General features: G+C 53.1%; 1 protein-coding gene across 2 annotated transcripts in view; it reads right to left on the bottom strand.

Moving 5' to 3' along the window:
• The window catches only part of EPHB2 (EPH receptor B2), a 132083-nt gene that overhangs the window by 2520 nt on the left and 111109 nt on the right, over positions 1–18454 (bottom strand). Inside the window, exons 7-15 of one of the 2 annotated variants that reach the window (XM_014881699.2) lie at positions 16530–16692; positions 15772–15880; positions 15033–15100; positions 12833–12955; positions 11843–12090; positions 11115–11330; positions 8379–8528; positions 3331–3524; positions 1710–1865 (exon numbers count right to left, since the gene is read on the bottom strand). In XM_014881699.2, coding sequence (XP_014737185.2) covers positions 1710–1865; positions 3331–3524; positions 8379–8528; positions 11115–11330; positions 11843–12090; positions 12833–12955; positions 15033–15100; positions 15772–15880; positions 16530–16692 — 1427 coding nt within the window. The remainder of the gene's footprint in view (positions 1–1709; positions 1866–3330; positions 3525–8378; positions 8529–11114; positions 11331–11842; positions 12091–12832; positions 12956–15032; positions 15101–15771; positions 15881–16529; positions 16693–18454) is intronic. The other variant, XM_014881700.2, reaches the window with a different exon arrangement.

Raw genomic sequence — 18454 nt, 5'->3', positions numbered from 1 at the left:
CTTGAAGGAATTCAGTGTCCAGATGTCCCAGCCTGCAGACAAAGCAGTGAGAACCCTTTCCTGTGGGTCAGTGTAGAGACCACGTGCATTTGGTGAACTGAGTCAGTTTTCAGGGAACATTCACACTTTGCTGCCTCTCCAAATGTGGGTGAACCAGCAGCTCCAATGACATTCCTATCAACCTCTGCAAAGGCTGGACATCAGAGGGTGGTGTCAAGTCCTGTTCCACCACAATTTTCCAAGGAAAAGGGACTTGGACTGTCCTCTCTATTGTACATCCAGGCAAGCAGGTGAGGAATGTGGAATGGAAGTTTGCCAAACCTGGTGGGACACGAGCTGAGGATGCCCTTGGGATTGTGGTGAAGGCTCTTGGAGAGGACTTGAGGGACACAGTCATGGACTGGGAGAAGTGGCATTTAAGGGATGCAGAGCATGTCTGTGAAAGGACTGCCAGCATTAGCTGGATTGCCTGCATGCTGTCAGATATTGCAAATAGCAGAACCCAGGCAGGGCTGGGCTCTGCTCTGACTCCTCTCTTTGGTCAAAGTTCTTTCTAGCCTTCAGATTTTGTGGACTCTCTCTCTCTTTCTGTTGTATAAACACAGCCAATACTGTGCCAAAATCATCCCCAGGGCCTTGGGATTGCACTACAGATGTCCAAAAACAGTCAGAACTGTCATGGGAACTTCTCAGCAGCAAATAACAACAAAAAAACAGAGAAGGTCACAGTGGCTGTTTGAGTGAAAGGATTCTGACTAGATTTAAGATCTGGATTTAAGAACCAAATCCAAAATCCTCCCTGGCCACCAGGCTCAGAGAATTGCAGCCCTTACTGACAGCTCTAATGTTTGGCCCTTTCTGAGGCTTTCTACAGATACCTGCAGCCAGCCACAAATCCTTCAGCAGAGGCATCAAAGTCCCAGCCAGCCCCAAGGGATTTCAAAACCAGAAGAGGGATTTCAGCTGCCTGACTCTCTGAAGAACTAGCTAACAATGTGTCACTGCAGGATGATTTTTGTAGATGCAGCACAAACTTGAAACTACTCCCCAAAAGGGGATCTTATCAAGGTGTGGGAGGCTGGAGGAGCCTCTGATCCACGTGGCAGAGCAACAGGCTGAGAGGGTTTGGGAAGAAATGGATGCCCAGAAAGATCCACCTGAACATGAGGAAGAACTTCTTTACTGTGTGGGTGGAACAGGCTTCCCAGACAGGGTGTGAAATCTCTTCCCACAGACAGAATCCTGAGTGAGGAGCTCTAGAAGGCCCTGCTTGGGCAGGAAGGTTGGGCTGGATGAACTCCAGTGGCCCCTTTCAACCACTCTGTGATTCTGCCTTTCTTAGGCAGAACTTTGCACCATGCTTGTCTCCATCAATACATCAGCCATCCAGGGGGACTGCAGAGCTCAGGAGTGCTCTGGAGCATTGTCTGAGGCCAGCCTGAAATCTCAGCCTGTTTCCTGTGGGCGTTTGGACACCCTTGGCAGGGGTGTTCATTTGCACAGAGTGGTAGAGGGGAGAGGAATTCTGCAGGTGCAGAGTGACAAACACATGGTTTAGAGGCTGAACAGATCAAAGGTGGCTCCACAAAGCAACAATTCTATAAAAGCAAAACTACATCACATGAAAATAAAATCTAATTCAATACCAATTGCTGCAAAACTGCTGGGACCTTCCCTTGTGCTTTGGGACTCAAAACCTGGGCACTTACTCTACAGTCATCTGAGATACTACATCAAAGGTGGTGAAACCAGCACTGGCAAAGCTCTCCTTGTACTGGCTCATCTTGATGGCATCCAGCCACTCATCCACAGTGTTGAAGCTGGTGTAATCCGGGATTGTGCGGTCAAGGAGGGGGAGATTCATCCTGAAACACACAAATGGGCAATGGCTGAGCAAGAGCTGCGAGCACAACTGTTCCTGCACCCTGCAGCAGCTGCATCAGCATCACTCACAGTGCAGGCACCGCCCTGGATTGTGGCATTCAGAAATCACTGATCTGTCACAGGAAGGTGAAAGAGCCAAAAATGAGGGAAGCAGGATTCCAGACTGGCTCTTTAAAATGCTGTTTTTTGTATCCAGAGGATTCAGCAATTCACAGGCCATGGGTGACAGGAGCCCAGCCCACAGCCTTTTCAGCCACAGCTCTGGGTTCGTTTGAAGCCACTCTAGTTCTGGTTTCAATGCATTCTAGACTTTTCATTACAGAGCATCTTAAAACATTGACAACCAATCAATACCTTTACTATCACCTACAGCCTATCATAACTACTAATATCACCACATTCATGTTACAATTTTCTAATCACAAAACGTTAGTGTGTTACAGTTGAAGCTAGAAGTTGTTTTTCAGTTTTCTCATAGTGGAAAATTCTGAGATCTTTTCTCTACTTGCAACATTGGCTTTCTTGTTTCCCTGTGAAAATCTTTTTGCTTGGTAAAACCATCTTTTGTTTGAGGTGGATTTATCCTTTGCTCTAAGCCATAAAAGCCCCTTCCAACTCCCATACTAACATACCTTTGGCCTTCTTAGTTACCCAGTCAGACTGGCTCAGCAATTCTTTTCTTCTATATCAAAACTTGCTATCATTTCTATTCCTTCTTCAGCTTCTACATTCACAGATCTTTCTGTTATACACACATATCTGTGAGACCTTCCTGTCAAATCCTCATCCTTCCCAACAGGAAGGACTGTGAGAACACCAGGGAAGCCTTTCTGGATGAGCTCATGCAGGAGCCATCAGAGATGATGGGATGCAGCTTTAAATCCTGGCTGCACACAGGGACAGAGTTCATTCTCGTACAGGAGCAGTGCTGGAGCAACCCAGCCAGCCCAGGGAACTGCACACTGCCTCGTGGGGCTGTGTCTGCCTCCAGTGCAGTGGGACTGGAACACCAGAACAACCCCACTGCCCCAGCATCCCCCTGTACAGGAAACCAAGGAGCTCCTCTGTGTGCAGAGTGTCCAGGAGCTGCCTGTGCTCTCTGCAGCTGCCCAAGGAGAGGGACCTTGACATCTGGATCCCTGCTCTGTGGGTGCCCCAAGCCTGGCAGTGCCCAAGGCCAGCTTGGATGGGGCTTGGAGCAACCTGGGACAGTGGAAGGTGTCACCATGGCAGGGGGTGGAATCAGATGGGCTTTAAGGTCTCCTCCACCCCAAACTGTGATTCTATGATCTTTTAATGCTATATACAGCATTACTGATGCCTATACAGGATCAAACACAGGCCAAGCTCTAGAGCAGCTCCTGAGAGGTGCAGGCACGGTGCCACCAGGGGACACCAGACGTGCTCAGAGGAGCCAAGGGACACGAGGAGGACAGAGACACGTACCCAGAGGAGAGAGGTGCCATGGCTTTCAGGCTGTTGGGATTTCGGATCATTTTGTCCAAGGTGTTGACAATTTGCCCGAATTTGGGCCGGTGGTTTCGATCCTTCTGCCAACAGTCAAGCATGAGCTGGTGGAGGGCATTGGGGCAGTCCATGGGTGGTGGCAGTCGATAGTCCTGCTCAATGGCATTTATCACCTGCAGGAAGGGAAAGAGGCATCAATACAGCTCAGATAAAACCTGTTGAAGTCATCGTGTGCCTTTTCTTGGATCCTGAGGGTGACTGACAGGGCTGGTCCTGCAGCCTGTGCTCACTGCTGCCTTCCCTCTCATCCCCACCTCACTCTGAGACTTCCAGCCCTTGATGCCTTGAGGAGCTGGAACAGAGGCTGCACACAGAGTTCAGGGGAATAAAATGGGTATTTATTGTGAGGCCTACAAAAGCCACACCCCAGCACTATCAGTGCCACAGTGGTGGCCCCTGCCTGGATGGCTCCAAGATGGAAGCAAAGGAGGGGTTGGCCATAAAATCTCACACTTTTATAGGTTCTGGTTAATTTGCATGAACCCCCCCCTCCACCTTTCCATGTAGTTTGTGCTCAGGGCCTGAAGTTTGGAGAAACTGTCCTTGAGTTCTTAACTAGAATAGGACTGGTTTGTCTTCATCACCCCAGCACATCAGAAAAGCACATCCAAGGAGAATAGGAAAACTTAAAACTAAAGGCATCACCCTCAGCAGGTCAGGTGAGGTGTGAGGTGTCCTGGGAGGTGACACCAGCCTGGCTGATTGTCATGAGCAGTCTCCTGATGTGGGGAAAGGAGCATCCCTGCTGGCCTGACAGGATGTGTGATCCCACAGCTCCAGGCAGGGGAGGCAGAGAGAAGGGATCATGGACACAGCACAACAGTTTGCTGTGTTTGATAAAAACATCCCCATCCAGAAAAGAGGGGTGGGTTACAGACAGGGAGCCTGGCCCTGTGTTTTCCATCCTCCAGTGGTGTTTTGTGCTCCTGACACGAACCAGCTGGTCCAGGGGACAGGGCTGTGCCATGGCCTGGGTGTGCCGGGTCAGCAGAAACAGCTGGATCTTCCTGCAGGCTGTGCAAGTGCAAAACTCCACGGGGAGCACCCAGGTGCCAGTCAGCAGAGCCAGGCCCAGCAGAACTCGGCTGCAGTGTGCACAGGAGAGCTGCAGCACAGCTTGCCAAAGCCACCCTGCAGCCCCAGGATCATCCAAAGGCACCCTGCAGCCCCAGGATCATCCAAAGGCACCCTGCAGCCCCAGGATCATCCAAAGGCACCCTGCAGCCCCAGGATCATCCAAAGCCACCCTGCAGCCCCAGGATCATCCAAAGCCACCCTGCAGCCCCAGGATCATCCAAAGCCACACTGCAGCCCCAGGATCATCCAAAGGCACCCTGCAGCCCCAGGATCATCCAAAAAGGCTTTGGTCTCTCCTTACTGCTCCACACAATCCTGGGAAATGTCTGGTCTTGCAATGCCCCCTGAACACGGGCTGCAGGATTTTCTTCAAGGGGAATTCCATCTCCCTGCCACTCTGCACCTGCACCCTCCATCCCCTCCTGGGTGACAAACGAGGATGAGGCTGCTCCAGTTCTTCCAGGACCATCTGTTCCTCTGACAGAGGCCTGCACAGGCAGGACTCTCCTGCCTCCCTGGCCATGCACAGCACAGGCACTGAAGGATGAGCAGAAGGAGCCTTGAACACCAGAGATGGGCTCGTGAATGGCAACAAAACTCAGAGGGAAGGACAAAAATGAGAGCTGAGGATACTGCAGAAATCAGGAGCAGATCTCAAAATCACCAACTCCATGTGAATGATGGAAAGGGGAAAGAGTGACAGAACCTCCCTGAGGGATCCTGAGGAAGAACCTCAATGTCTCAGGCTGCTCTCACCGTGGCATCAAGGCTGCCATGGCTTTGTCCAGCCGGGTCTTGCACAACTCCAGCAACAGAAATCTTCCTGGTGGGATTCCCTAGGGCTGTGCCCCCATCCTAGGGAAGTCCAGACCTTCTCGTGGTGGTGGACATATTGCTGAGTGGGAAGACTACACAGAGAAGATGAAGGATACTGGGAATGGGAATGGGAATTGGAGAGAAGCAGGAAGAGCTGGTGGCTCATGCCAAACAATCCAGAGTGTGAGGTGGGGCATGTGGCAGGGTCTGAGATGGTCTGTGGCTCCAGGGAATGGACTGGGAGGTGCTGCAGGCACTGCTCTGTGTGGCCAAGGTGCTGGGCAGGCTGACCTGAGACACTTTGGCACTGCCAAAATTTGCCAGGTGGAAGAGCCCTCCCCCAGCTCTGCTGCCCTGGCTGGGCACTCTGTGCCCTGGTGGCCCCACAGGGCCTGTGAGGGTCTGACCAGAGGTAACTCCTCTAAAAATCACTGACAGGAGGGTGGAGCTGGGGAGGGTTGGTCTCTTCTCCCAGGTAAGTGGCAGGACCAGACTAAATGGCATCAAGCTGGAAGTTTAGATTGGATGGTAGGGAAAAATATCTTCATGGAAAGGGTTGTCTAGCACTGACACAGGCTGTGCAGGGAAGGGGTGGAGTCTCCATCCCTGGAAGGCTTCAGCAGGCGTGTAGATGTGGCACCTGGGGACACGTTCAGGGTGAAGGTGGCAGTGCTGCATTGATGGTTGGACTCAATGATCTCAGAGCCTTTTCCAGCCCCAAGGATTCCACGGCTACTGATGAGCTTTGTGCAGCTCAGGGACCCTCCCAAGGGGTGCTGAGCCCCAGAGCAGCTCCCTGGGTGTCAGCTGTGCCCAGGACAGGGTGGGGACAGCACCAGGCAAGCACCAAGCACTCATCTCTGTTCCCAGTGAGCCCTGCTCCATCAGCCACATCGCAGAGGCAGCCCCAGCTCTGTGTGTGTCCTCTCCCAGCACTGCCCCAGGCTCTCACAGCCCGGGGTCAGGAGGGTAATCAGCCCTCAATGCCCACCACGCTCCCCCACAGCACGACCAGCTGTGCTTAAGTGATGGCAATTTCGGGGGCAGCGTGTCCTGGGGCACGGGAAGGGGGAGCAGGGGCTTGAGACAGTGTAGGGGGAGGTGCCAGGGGACAGGAACAGCTCTGCCATCGTGATACAGCTCTGCCATCCCAGCACAGCTCTGCCATCCCTGCACAGCTCTGCCATCCCAGCACAGCTCTGCCATCCCAGACACAGCTCTGCCATCCCAGCACAGCTCTGCCATCCCTGCACAGCTCTGCCATCCCAGCACAGCTCTGCCATCCCAGACACAGCTCTGCCATCCCTGCACAGCTCTGCCATCCCAGACACAGCCCTGCCATCCCAGCACAGCCCTGCCATCCCTGACACAGCTCTGCCATCCCATCACAGCTCTGCCATCCCAGCACAGCTCTGCCATCCCTGCACAGCTCTGCCATCCCAGCACAGCTCTGCCATCCCTGCACAGCTCTGCCATCTCCAGCACAGCTCTGCCATCCCAGACACAGCTCTGCCATCCCTGACACAGCTCTGCCATCCCAGCACAGCTCTGCCATCCCTGCACAGCTCTGCCATCCCTGACACAGCCCTGCCATCCCAGCACAGCTCTGCCATCGTGACACAGCTCTGCCATCCTGGCACAGCTCTGCCATCCCTGCACAGCCATCAGTGCTGCTGCTGTGGCAGGAGAAACCAGCAAGGGAAGAGCTCCAGGAGAAGGACAAAGGGCAGGGGAGCTACAGGAACACCTGGTGCAGGATATGATTGAAACTGAGGTGACAATGATGGCTTAGATCTGATCTTTCTCTGCTGAGAAAGGCAGACCCCTAAATCCCTCTGCCTCCAAGAACTGATGGAAACATTTTCCTGGTGTGACAGAGGCTGGGGCAAGGCTGTGAACAGCCAAAGTTTCAAAGGCATCATCCACCTGCTCCAGGCTTAGGAATTCATGTTAATGGATTTCCCACCAGGCATTAGGGAGGAAATAGTCCCACTCTGGAGAAACCTGATGTGGCATGGATGGAGATGTATTGAGATGGGAAAGGTCTGATCTGCCACAGGGACAGGAGGAGGGACAGGAGTCAGGTGGGAGCTTGGCTTTCACTCTCTCCCTGTAAGGCAAGGTCTTAGGATCCCACAGGATGGTGGAGATGGAAGTGCATGAAGGCTTCCAAGGGACTCCCCAGAGGCTGCTCTGAGACACACTGGAAGCCAGGCAGAGACTGCAAGAGGCAGGATGAGCTTTCTGCATCCCCTAGGTCCACCAGGACCTTGGCATCACATCCTGAGTATTCATGGGGTGAGGAAGGGCAGCTGTTCTGAGACACGGAGTTAGAAGAGCCCTTCTGACACACCCATGCAGCTGCAGCATCCTCACAGCACTCACTGCCACCAGCCAGGTGGGCTTTGAGCCCCAGGGAGAATGGAAATGGCATTGCTGTGCTGAGGGCAGGGACTGCAGCCAGGGACCATCCTTGAAGGAAACTCCTGGATCCCTGGGAGCAAGGAGTGCATGGAACTGTTTGAGCTGAATTAGAGCAGAGGAATGAAGTATTTAAAATCCAGCATGCTCTGAAGCACCTCGTGGTTTTGGTTTCCAGCTGTGTCTGTTACTTGGCTTTTTACAGAGCACAGTCCAACCTTCCCAGGGGAGATTTAATGACCATCCAGTGGAAGATGTCCTTGACCATGACAGGGGGTTGGAAGGAGTTGATCTTTAAAGGTCTCCTCCAACCCAAGCCATCGTGTGGCTTTGTAACAGACTTTCCTGGAGTGTCTGTGATCCCAGTAGATGAAGCTCAGCTCTCAGCTCAGGGACATCTCCTTTTCCACCCATCTGCTCCTTCCCTTTCTTGGCACCAATACCCCTGGGGTGCTCCCCTTAACCTGTGCAGTGAGTGCTGTGCCATCCCCAATCCCAGAATAAACCCCCAAATGATTCCCATTTCTGCTTGCAAAGGTGTTGACCTCGGACACATCTGCCACAGCAGAGGAGCAGTGGGCATGGCACAGCTGGGACAGGCCTTGCAATGCTCCCATTGCAGAGTTCCTGCCCCTGCCTTCCCCAGAACTCACATCCTGGTTGGTCATGTCCCAGTAGGGTCTCTCTCCATAGGACATCACCTCCCACATGACAATTCCATAGCTCCACACGTCACTGGCTGAGGTGAACTTTCTGTACTGAATGGCCTCAGGTGCTGTCCATCGGATTGGGATCTTCCCACCCTGCAGGACAAAAACAGGGCATGGTAACAGAGAGCAGGAATAACTGAAAAACTGCACAGTCCACAGTATCTACCTGTGATATTCTGGTCAAATCCCAGAAGGGAGGGAGCACAGGACTGTCTGTCCCTCAGGGGGGATGTGGATTGTCCAGCCATGCTGGAAGCCTTCAGTGATGATGATGATGATGATGATTCTCCCCATTTGCTGTCCTAGCACCCTCCTGAGGAAGGAGCTTTCACCTTAACCACCCCAGCCATATTTTTGTCTATGGCCCCTTATTGTATCATCTGGTGCCACTGCAAAGAGTTTGTGTTTTCATTACTGCCCTGAAGGTCACTTAGAGGTGTCCCCTCAGTCTCCTCTTCATCACCTTAACCAGGGCCAGCTCCTTCCCCTGCCCCAGTGATCCTCAGCATGGCAGAATGCCCACGGTGCCAAGAGGGTCTTTGGGAGCAAGTGAATGGCCAGGAATGTAAAAAACCCAAACTGATCTCCCTCCATCCTTTTGCTGTCACCTGGCTACCTCCAAAGAAGAATAAAGGGAATTAGAACACCTTCCTCTTCAGCCTTCTACAGCTTCCACTCCTGGAAGTCAGCACTGCACCATTTCTGGGTGGAGTCCTGGTATCTTGGATATACACCTGATCCAGCAGGTTCTGATCCTTCAGTGTGGGATGGGGGGCACTGGTGGGAAATGGGATGGACTGGGGGGCACTGGGGTCTCTGTCACCCAGCTCTGGAGAAATCAGGACTCTCCAGTCCCACTGAGGAGTTGAGCACAGGAGGGTTTGTCCCCCTCACAAATGGGGACACAGGGATTGAAAGCTCTGCTTAAGCCCTTCCTGCTTCCTGATTTTCTACCAGGGGCTTTGCACTTCAGTCATTCACTCAAGGGACCTTCTGAAGGGAAAATCTTCTTCTGTGCAGAAAAAAATAAGCAGAAGTGTCTGTGTTTTGTGGTTGTGAGAAGATTAAAAAACATTATATTTTGTCAATGAACAACTGCCATGTCTTATTAAGGGTCTCCCAGGACTTCATGGTACTCAGCCCCAGTACATGCCAGAATAATGAAAAAAAGATAATGTTCCTTAATCTTCTCACAGCCACAAACCTCAGACAAAATATTATGTTTTCCACAAGAGGAAAAGATGAAGCAACCCACACCAAACAGGATGTCCTCTCCATCAGGCAGACTCTTGACAGAACTCCTGGCAAGCAGTGGGTTTCAAAAATGGCTAAAAAGACGTCCTAAAGTAGAAATTAGACTTTGGAGGATTCCTGTGGGAACTCACTTCAGTGAGACCTCCCATCTCTGTGGGGTCTGAGCTGGAGTTTCTCTCTGAAGACTTTCCTAAGGTCCAGCATGAACCTCCCAGGCCACAGCTTGTGGCTTCTGCCCACCCATGGACACAAGGTCACTGGGAGAATGATGATAAAAACCATTGTGCACAGGAAGATACTTCTGATAAAATACAGTCTGTCATTATGGATAATAAATGTCCTGCTACAGTGCCCACAGTTCAAGGAGAATAAATTAGGGATGACTAATTTATTACTAGAGAGAAAAGCTACAGGCACAAAACCAGGGATAGAGAACAGCAGTAAACACCATGTATTTAGTTAACAAAGGGAAATTTAATTGGCTGTAAGGAACATATTGTGAAAAATAAGTATTATTAGTATTTTTAAAAACCATTGATGGCTGTGTAAGATGGATGAGTTGATGTCTGAAGCTACGTGGATGAGAATAAACCCACACATTTTCAGGTGTGTGTTAGGGACTCAGCTACTGATAAAATTTACTAAGAGCTATGCCAGGCATCTCATCACTGCCAGCTTCAAAAGAACCAGGAGAGGTGATTTCCTACAGGTCATGCCCCAGCTCTATCAACACTGATTTCCAAGAATTCCTGTTGTGGGCATTGATCCTGATGCACTGTGCAGTGTTTCTGTGTGGCATTTATTTATGAGGACTCCTGGCTGAGCTCTCACTGAGCAAAACCAAATAATCAGAGGATTATTTGGTCCTGGGGCACCTCCTGCGGCCAAACATGAGCCACAAGTTCCTGGTGGCACTTGGGGCTAAGGCACCAAGGTGTTCCTGGGGAGTTGTTACCTGAATATGAGGTCATTTCTAGAAGTGTTTTTCTGTTTAATTTGATACTCCCTGAAGATCAGTCTCTAGTATCTGATAGTATCTGGCACCCACCCACACCTCCTCCACTTCAGTCTGTCCTTCCTGGGGCTCAGCCAGTGAGATGACACGAGCAAGGACAGCAGGGCAGCACTGGACAGTGATGGTAAAAACCCAGACTTGCTGGGCAGTGCCTCATCTCAAAGCATCCCGGCTGGATCACACGGGGAACCAGGAACCTGGAACCAAGGGCTCTCAGGGACATGTGTGCGTTTGCAGATGTGTGTAGGAAGGCTCAGCTATCCACAGGAATGACAGGGAAATCTCCTGCCGTTTATTGCATTTGTCTTTCTCATTCAGACCTCTCCACTGCTGACATCCTCAGTGTTTTCCCCCTTCCCTCTCCCACTCCTTCCTGCCCCCGGGCCCTCCCTCCTGCAGAGCAGCTTTACCAGAGCACTGGTGTAGGTGGGGTCAGAGGTGTCGTCCTCCAGGAAGCGGGAGAGGCCGAAATCCGACACCTTGCACACCAGGTTGCTGTTGACCAGGATGTTGCGGGCTGCCAGGTCCCGGTGCACGTAGTTCATGTCTGCCAGGTACTTCATGCCTGCAGCGATGCCCCGCAGCATCCCCACCAGCTGGATCACCGTGAACTGCCCGTCGTTTTGCTGAGGGACACAGGGACACGCGTGACAGGAGCACATTCACAGCCCCTCGTGGCCAGGAGCCTCTTTCCACACCCACCTGTGCAGAGCTCACAGGGCTGGGAGTCACCTCACACTCCCCAGGGACACCACTACAGCAGCTGCTGTCACCCCAAAATGCAGAAGGGCCAATCTGTTCCTGTGACCAGGTTACCTCCCTTTAGCAGAGCCAATTACCCACCTCAAACCCAGAACCAGGAATATTTAGACAGAGCAGCTGGAGGTGGAGTCCTGCTGAGTTAAAGCTGTGACTGCTCCTCCACGGGTGTCAGGCTGGATGTGCACCACAGGCACAGCCCCTGGCTAGGATGAGTGACAGACAGAAGTGACAAACCTGGTGTGTCACCCCCAGCTCTGCTCCCAAAACACAGAGCTCTGGACTATTCAGTGGCAGGGGACACCAAGCAGGGAGTGCCACTGGAAAGGGAACCTTTCCCCCAAATCCCCTCTGTGTAGCACACTCGCAGGTGTCATACCCGCAGGAAGGAGTCCAGTGAGCCATTCTCCATGAACTCAGTGATGATCATGACTGGAGAGCTCTTGGTGACCACCCCCTCCAGGTGGATGACGTTGGGGTGGTCGAACTGCCCCATGATGCTGGCCTCACTCAGGAAGTCCCTCCTCTGCTTCTCTGTGTAGCCAGACTTGAGGGTCTTGATGGCCACAAAGATCTCTCGTTTGCCTGGAAGCTTGAGATGCCCACTGCACACCTCTCCAAACTCCCCTGTGAACACAGCAGGGCCTGTGAGCCTCCCCCACCTCTGCTGCGCTCCCCGAGGAATCCCTGACCCCAGCTGTGTCTGCCCTGCCCATCCCTGAGCTCACAGCCCACTCCTGATCCATCCCTGAGCTCACAGCCCACCCCTGACCCATCCCTGAGCTCACAGCCCACTCCTGATCCATCCCTGAGCTCACCACCCACCCCTGACCCATCCCTGAGCTCACAGCCCACCCCTGACGCATCCCTGAGCTCACTGCCCACCCCTGACCCATCCCTGAGCTCACAGCCCACCCCTGACCCATCCCTGAGCTCACAGCCCACCCCTGATCCATCCCTGAGCTCACCACCCACCCCTGACCCATCCCTGAGCTCACAGCCCACCCCTGATCCATCCCTGAGCTCACCATCCATCCCTGACCCATCCCTGAGCCCACCCCTGACCCATCCCTGAGCTCACAGCCCACCCCTGACCCATCCCTGAGCTCACTGCCCACCCCTGATCCCCGTTTCCTCCCTCTCCACCCCTCCAGCTGCACCCATCCATGAGGAAGGAGCACTGCACAATGATTTACATGCACATGAGAACTGACGGTCTGGCTTCTCCCACACTGGACTCCCCTGCTCCTTCTAGTCCAGCCTGGGGCTAAGTGAGACCTTAGTGACATCAGGCTAAATCCTCCCCAATCCTGGCACCATGGAGGAGCCTGTGCTGCTGAGGGCCATCTGCCATTCCCAGGTCACCTACCTGCCCCAATCACCTGCTCGATTTTGACACAAGAGATATCGATTTCTTTTGCAAACTCCCTGACAGCCTCATTGGGATCTTCGTAGGTGAAAGGATCAATATAAATCTTCATCCCTGGAGTCACTGTGTAAAGGTGAGGGAGAGAGTCAGACAGGTGGATGCAACTGGAATGGTTGGCATCAAGGAAAAGAGAAAACTGGTTGAGTGATGGTTTTTTCACCTCAGCAAGTTGCATAATCAAGGCTTGAAGCAGACAGAGAGAAACAGTTTGAGAAAGAACAATACAGAACCATGTTTGACAGGCCTGTTAAAGCTGATTTTAATGAACACTGGCCCACAGGCAATTGTTGGGGCAGTGGGGAGCTGCATTATGAGCCTGGACTACAAACTGCAGACAGGCTCTTCCATGGGGGATCTGTGACTCTTCCAGGAGCTGTGCAAGCAGGAGGGATAATCCAGTCTGCCCTGTTTTCCTGACTGGCACCCCTGCCCAAGGCTGGCTTCCCTCTTGGGAGCCCCAGGAGAAGTAGTGGCACACACTGGGAAAATCACAAAAGACAGGTTCCTCTTGCTGGGCTGAGCAGGGGACACAGTGACATGTCATGGCCAAGGCTGGACTGCTGCTGCCACATCCCAGCCACCTGCACTGTGCATCAGCCCTTACCTGTGCTCCAGCCCTTTCCATACTCATTTTCTGGCCTCTGGCTCACTCTAAAATGGGTTATTTGGAGAGCAGAGCTCACAGCTCCCCAAACAAGGAGCCCCACACAGCAGCAGGCTGTGACTCCAGGATGCTGGGTGCACTCAGGGCATTCTGCACAGGCTCCCTGGCCCTGGGCAATCTGCTGCACTGTCTGCACACAATCTCTGAGCAGGGACTGAGCCCTGGCCAGCTGAGTGGGGTGACGAGGGGGCTGAAGGCAGCCCAGGCTGTACCACCAGCATTCCATGGCACCAGGACTGTTCCAAGTGGTGCAGGCACAGTGATTAAACCCATCCCAGCCTGGAGCTGTCACATCCCACACCAGGCCCCGGGAGAATGTGTGAATGTGTGTTTGCAGCCCAGACTGACAAACAACTGAGAGCTGCATTTACATAATGTCTCCTGAAAAGTGTCATTTTTCCTGGTAAGTGATAGCAAGGCAGCCAGCACAGGCTGCTGGGGCACAGGGCTGCAGCTCTGCCTTTTGGGACATGTTTCCCAGGTAAAAGCAGGAGGAACTGTGAGTCCTGAGTGGAAACACTACTGGTGTTTTCCATGCTCTGAGCAAGGCCTGGATTTGTACAGGAACGAAGTATTAAAAGGGCAGAAATCCTGAAGCTGCAAGTAGAACATGAGGAAAATCACAACTGAGACTGGAATAAAGCAAGATTAGAGCAACAGGTCTCTAGTGATGGGGGAGAAAGGAATTTCAGGGACATGAATGCAGGGGTTAATCATAGAATGGTTTGAGTTGAAAGGAATCTTAAATGACCTCATCTCATTCCATGGACACCTGCCACTATCCCAGGCTGCTCCAAGCCCTGCCCAATCCGGCCTTGGACACTTCCAGGGATGGGGGCAGAAGGATGCACTGGGGTGAGGCAGGGTGGGCAGTGAGGCTGAGCAGGAATGCTCAGTGTGAGGGAGTGCCTGGCACAGGGATGGGAGAGGGGGGCTACAACAGAGGGCATGTTAGGTATTGTATAAACACCTAGATATAATACAATATAATAATCTATAGATATATCAAAATCTGTAGATATAAACAATATAATAATCTATATACCTATAGGTATGTTCTGGGAATCTAGGAGCACTGGGATGGGTTCTAGCAAAGGTCTGTGGGTCCCTGCAGGGGGACAGGGAGAGGTCAGGGAAGGGGTCTCACTGCTGCCCAGGAGATGGGCAAAGCTCAGGAGCTGGAGGAGCAAGACACAGCGTGGTGGCAGAGGCTGCAGCACAGGACACAGCGATGCTTCAGAGGGTGCTGGTTGTCACAGAGCTCTGGAGGACACACCAGGCCCCTGACAGCACACAGGGCTGAGAGCAGGGCAGGGATCAGGGATGGGCTGGGGGGGATCCGGAGCTGCCCTGCCCACACACACACACACACATGCACAGCCTTCCCTCAGCCCTCCCTGCAAGCCCCGAGTGAACAGGAGCACGAACCGAGCAGGGAGCGGCCCCCCAGGGCCGGGGGGGGCCCCCGGTACGTACTGTGGCCACTGGTGTAGTGCTGCAGCTTGTCCGTGTACTCCGAGTCTGCCCGCTCGAAGCCCCGTCTTCTGGAAGGGAAGGGAGAGCTGAGCACAGCATGGGCCCCTCGGGGCTGGGGCTGTGCTGGGGACACCTCTGTCCCCTCCCTGTGCCACCCCCCTGTCCCTCTGCAAGGATTTGGGCAACACTGGGTGAAGGGGCAGCCCCACCACAGCCCAGGTTTCCTCCATGCCCATCAACAGTGATCGCTGCCAGCTCCAGCAGTGACTCCAGCAGGGAGGCAAGAGAGGCACGGAAAGGACAAATGGCACAGAACAGGCATGAGAGAGGCACAAAAGGATGTCACAATCCCAAATGCCATCAAGGTGATCAGATGCAGACAATAGTCAGCAGCACAGTTCAAAGAAACAAAGATAAAACAGCTGCCCTCAGCTGAAGAAGCCTTAGGAATGAAATCAGAAAAATCAGAAACACCAGCAGCAGCTTTGGCTCCAGGGGGATTCTGGTGTCCAGCACTGCAGGACAGACTCCAAAAAGTCAGAGAATCACAGAAGCCCGGGATGGTTTGGGTCGGAAGGGACCTTAAAGACCATCTTGTTCCAGGCCCTGCCATGGGCAGGGATGTCCCCTGAGCCAGGAGCAGCTCCTCCAGCAGGCTTGGTCCAAGCTCTGGGGTGGGGCTGTGTCCCAAAGGAACTGGGAGTTCAGGGCCAGGAGAGGCTGTGCCAGCCTGCCCTACCTGCTGCACACGATGCCAATGACCACCACGGCGATGAGGAACACCAGCCCTGCGGCCGAGGAGCCGATGATGAGCGGCAGCTTCTCCTGCACACTGGTCTGGTACTCAGCTGGCACACAGGGAAAAGGGACCAGGTTACTGTGGCATGGGATGGGCCAAACCTCACAAGGTCATCTAAGCCAGAAAACCCCCAGCATGGGTCATGTCTGATTCCTGGCATGGCTTTGGTCTGGGACAGTCAGGACTCCCCTCTGGGTGGGGGGAAGGTTGGATGGAGCTGTTCCTTTTTAGTCCTGTGGATTCATGCTGTGTCTTGTCCTTGGCCCCAGGGCCAGAAAACTGGCTTGGCCTGTTTTATTTAGCAGCAGAAATTTAGCAAATTAAGACATGGCTCTGTGTTTGTCATCAGCAGCTGTGCAGGTAGAAAACATCAATTCTGCTTCCTCTACATCCAGCTGAGCTGGGAAGAAACTGGGAACAAGCACCCAGGCCTCTCTGCAGGTCTTGAATGTGATTTGTCAACCCACCCTAGAAGGGACTGACAGCAAGGGGACAGCTGCACATCTATGTCCACATCTGTCTGGAGCCTGAATGACCTTCAGAGGCAGCTGCACACTCACCTTCAGTCATGGTTTGGAAATACACCTGTCTAGAGCCTGAATCACCCTCAGAGGCAGCTGCACACTCACCTTCAGTCATGGTTTGGAAATACACCTGTCTAGAGCCTGAATCACCCTCAGAGGCAGCTGCACACTCACCTTCAGTCATGGTTTGGAAATACATCTTCCCGCTGTAGCGGCCGTACCCGGCCACGGTGCGTGCCCGCACCTGGAACACGTAGATGGTGCCAGCCTTGAGGTTCTGCACTGCCACAGTGTTCGTGGGGCTCTTCACTGTGGTCGAGTTCAGCTCGCTCAGATCCTGCCGAGAAAACACAAATCTGTCATCAGAAAAGTCAATCCAGGGTCAGGCACTGCGCTTCTGGGAGAAGGGAGGGCAAGGGGCCAGGGTGGAGGGACCACCAAGGTCTGAACAAACAGGACTTTCCTCCTGGCAGGGAGACACAGACCATGGATATCCCTGGGCTGTTCTCCACCTCTCAGCAAAGGCTCTAAAGAAGGCAGTAGCTACAAAACTCACGTTTTTTCCCTAAGCCTTGAGCTCGATAGAGATGGCAACTTCTCCCTTCTGTGTTTTCTCTTAGCACTTTCCTCCTCCTCCATCCCCTCCTCCTGTGCCTTATCCAGCCTCAGCACAGTCTCTTTGCTCTTCCCCAACTCCCATCTCCTTCTGCCAGGAGGTAAAGCCCACCTGAACACTGAACACTGAGTTTTGGACCTCAGGAGAAGCTCTGTTCCCACCCCATTGCCCAGAGCCTGCTTCTCCAGAGGCCACAGCCAAGGTTCCAAGGCTGGAGACCCCAAGAGCATATTCCAAAGTGATAATGAGACTATTTCCAAACTTTTGTTCTGCCCCTTGTCTGAAGTTCTGTAGCTGAGGCTGGAGCAGTCACACACTGGTGCAGGTGGCTCTGCACTTGTGGAGGTGATGGATCCATCCAAAATTAGGAATTGTGCCCTTCATCCAGAAGCACTGGTGGATAGGCAGGATTTCCTCATACAAGAGAACAGGCAGTCCCTGTATCCCAGGAATGTGGAGTCACCAGAGGAGGATGACAGAGGGTCCTGAATGTGGCCACAGAAAGGTGGCCAGGAGCCTGACTGCCATGAAGTCCCAAAAGTCAGTGCAAAACAGCAATGCCAACAACACAATGCTGCTGGAAGCCCAGCTGTGAGCAAGCACCCGAGAAAAGGAGGTGCAGGCACAGATTTTGGAATCCAGGGGCTGCAGTGACACTGAAGGTGCTGATCCATCCTGGCTGCACCTCGGGTCTGGCAGGTCAGGCAGATCACAGAGGAACAGAGGAGCAGCAGCTCAAAACTGGAGCTGGCAAGTTCCCAGGGAGTCGCTGAGATCTGCTGACTTCGAGGCACTGCACAGGACCCCCCTGCAGCCTCAGTGAGACTCTCAGACAGTGAGACACGAGGCTTGGGGAACTTCCTAAGTGTGACTGAGGGTGTGACCAAGGGACTGACCTCTGGCATGGAGACATTTCTGCTTTTCCCATGGGAACAAGAGGTCAGAGTGAAATTCCCAGAAAAGAGAAAGCAACTACATCTCCTCACCAACTTCTGCAGTAGAGTGCTGATAGAAGGAAGGTAATGAAGGGACAATCAGGCAGCAGGAAGGTCCCACAGAATCATTAAGGTTAGAAAAGTCCTTCAGAATCATTAAGTCCAATCTTTGACTGAACCCCACCTTGTCACCAGCCCACAGCACTGAGTGCTATGTCCAGTCGTTTTTTGAACACCTCTGGGGTGGGGACTCCACCATCTCCTTGGGCAGGGCTTTCCAAAGTCTGAGCTCCCTTTTCATGAAGAAATTCTTCCTGCTGTCCCACCTGAACCTCCCCTGGCACAGCCTGAGACTCTGTCTCCCTTTTGTCCCATTGCTTGTCCCCTGAAGAAGAGACTGACACCCACCTGGCTGCACCTCACCTGCCTATCAGGGATCTCGTGGTCACAGAATCATAGAACAGTTTCATCTGGAAAGGACCTTAAAGCTCATCCAGTTCCAGCCAGGGCCACCTTCCACTAAACCAAGTGTCCAACCTGGCCCTGGA

This window comes from Sturnus vulgaris, chromosome 25 (assembly GCF_052056855.1).
Source record: "Sturnus vulgaris isolate bStuVul1 chromosome 25, bStuVul1.hap1, whole genome shotgun sequence".
Taxonomy (NCBI): Eukaryota; Metazoa; Chordata; class Aves; order Passeriformes; family Sturnidae; genus Sturnus; species Sturnus vulgaris.
This window is presented reverse-complemented; position numbering and strand designations above follow the sequence as displayed.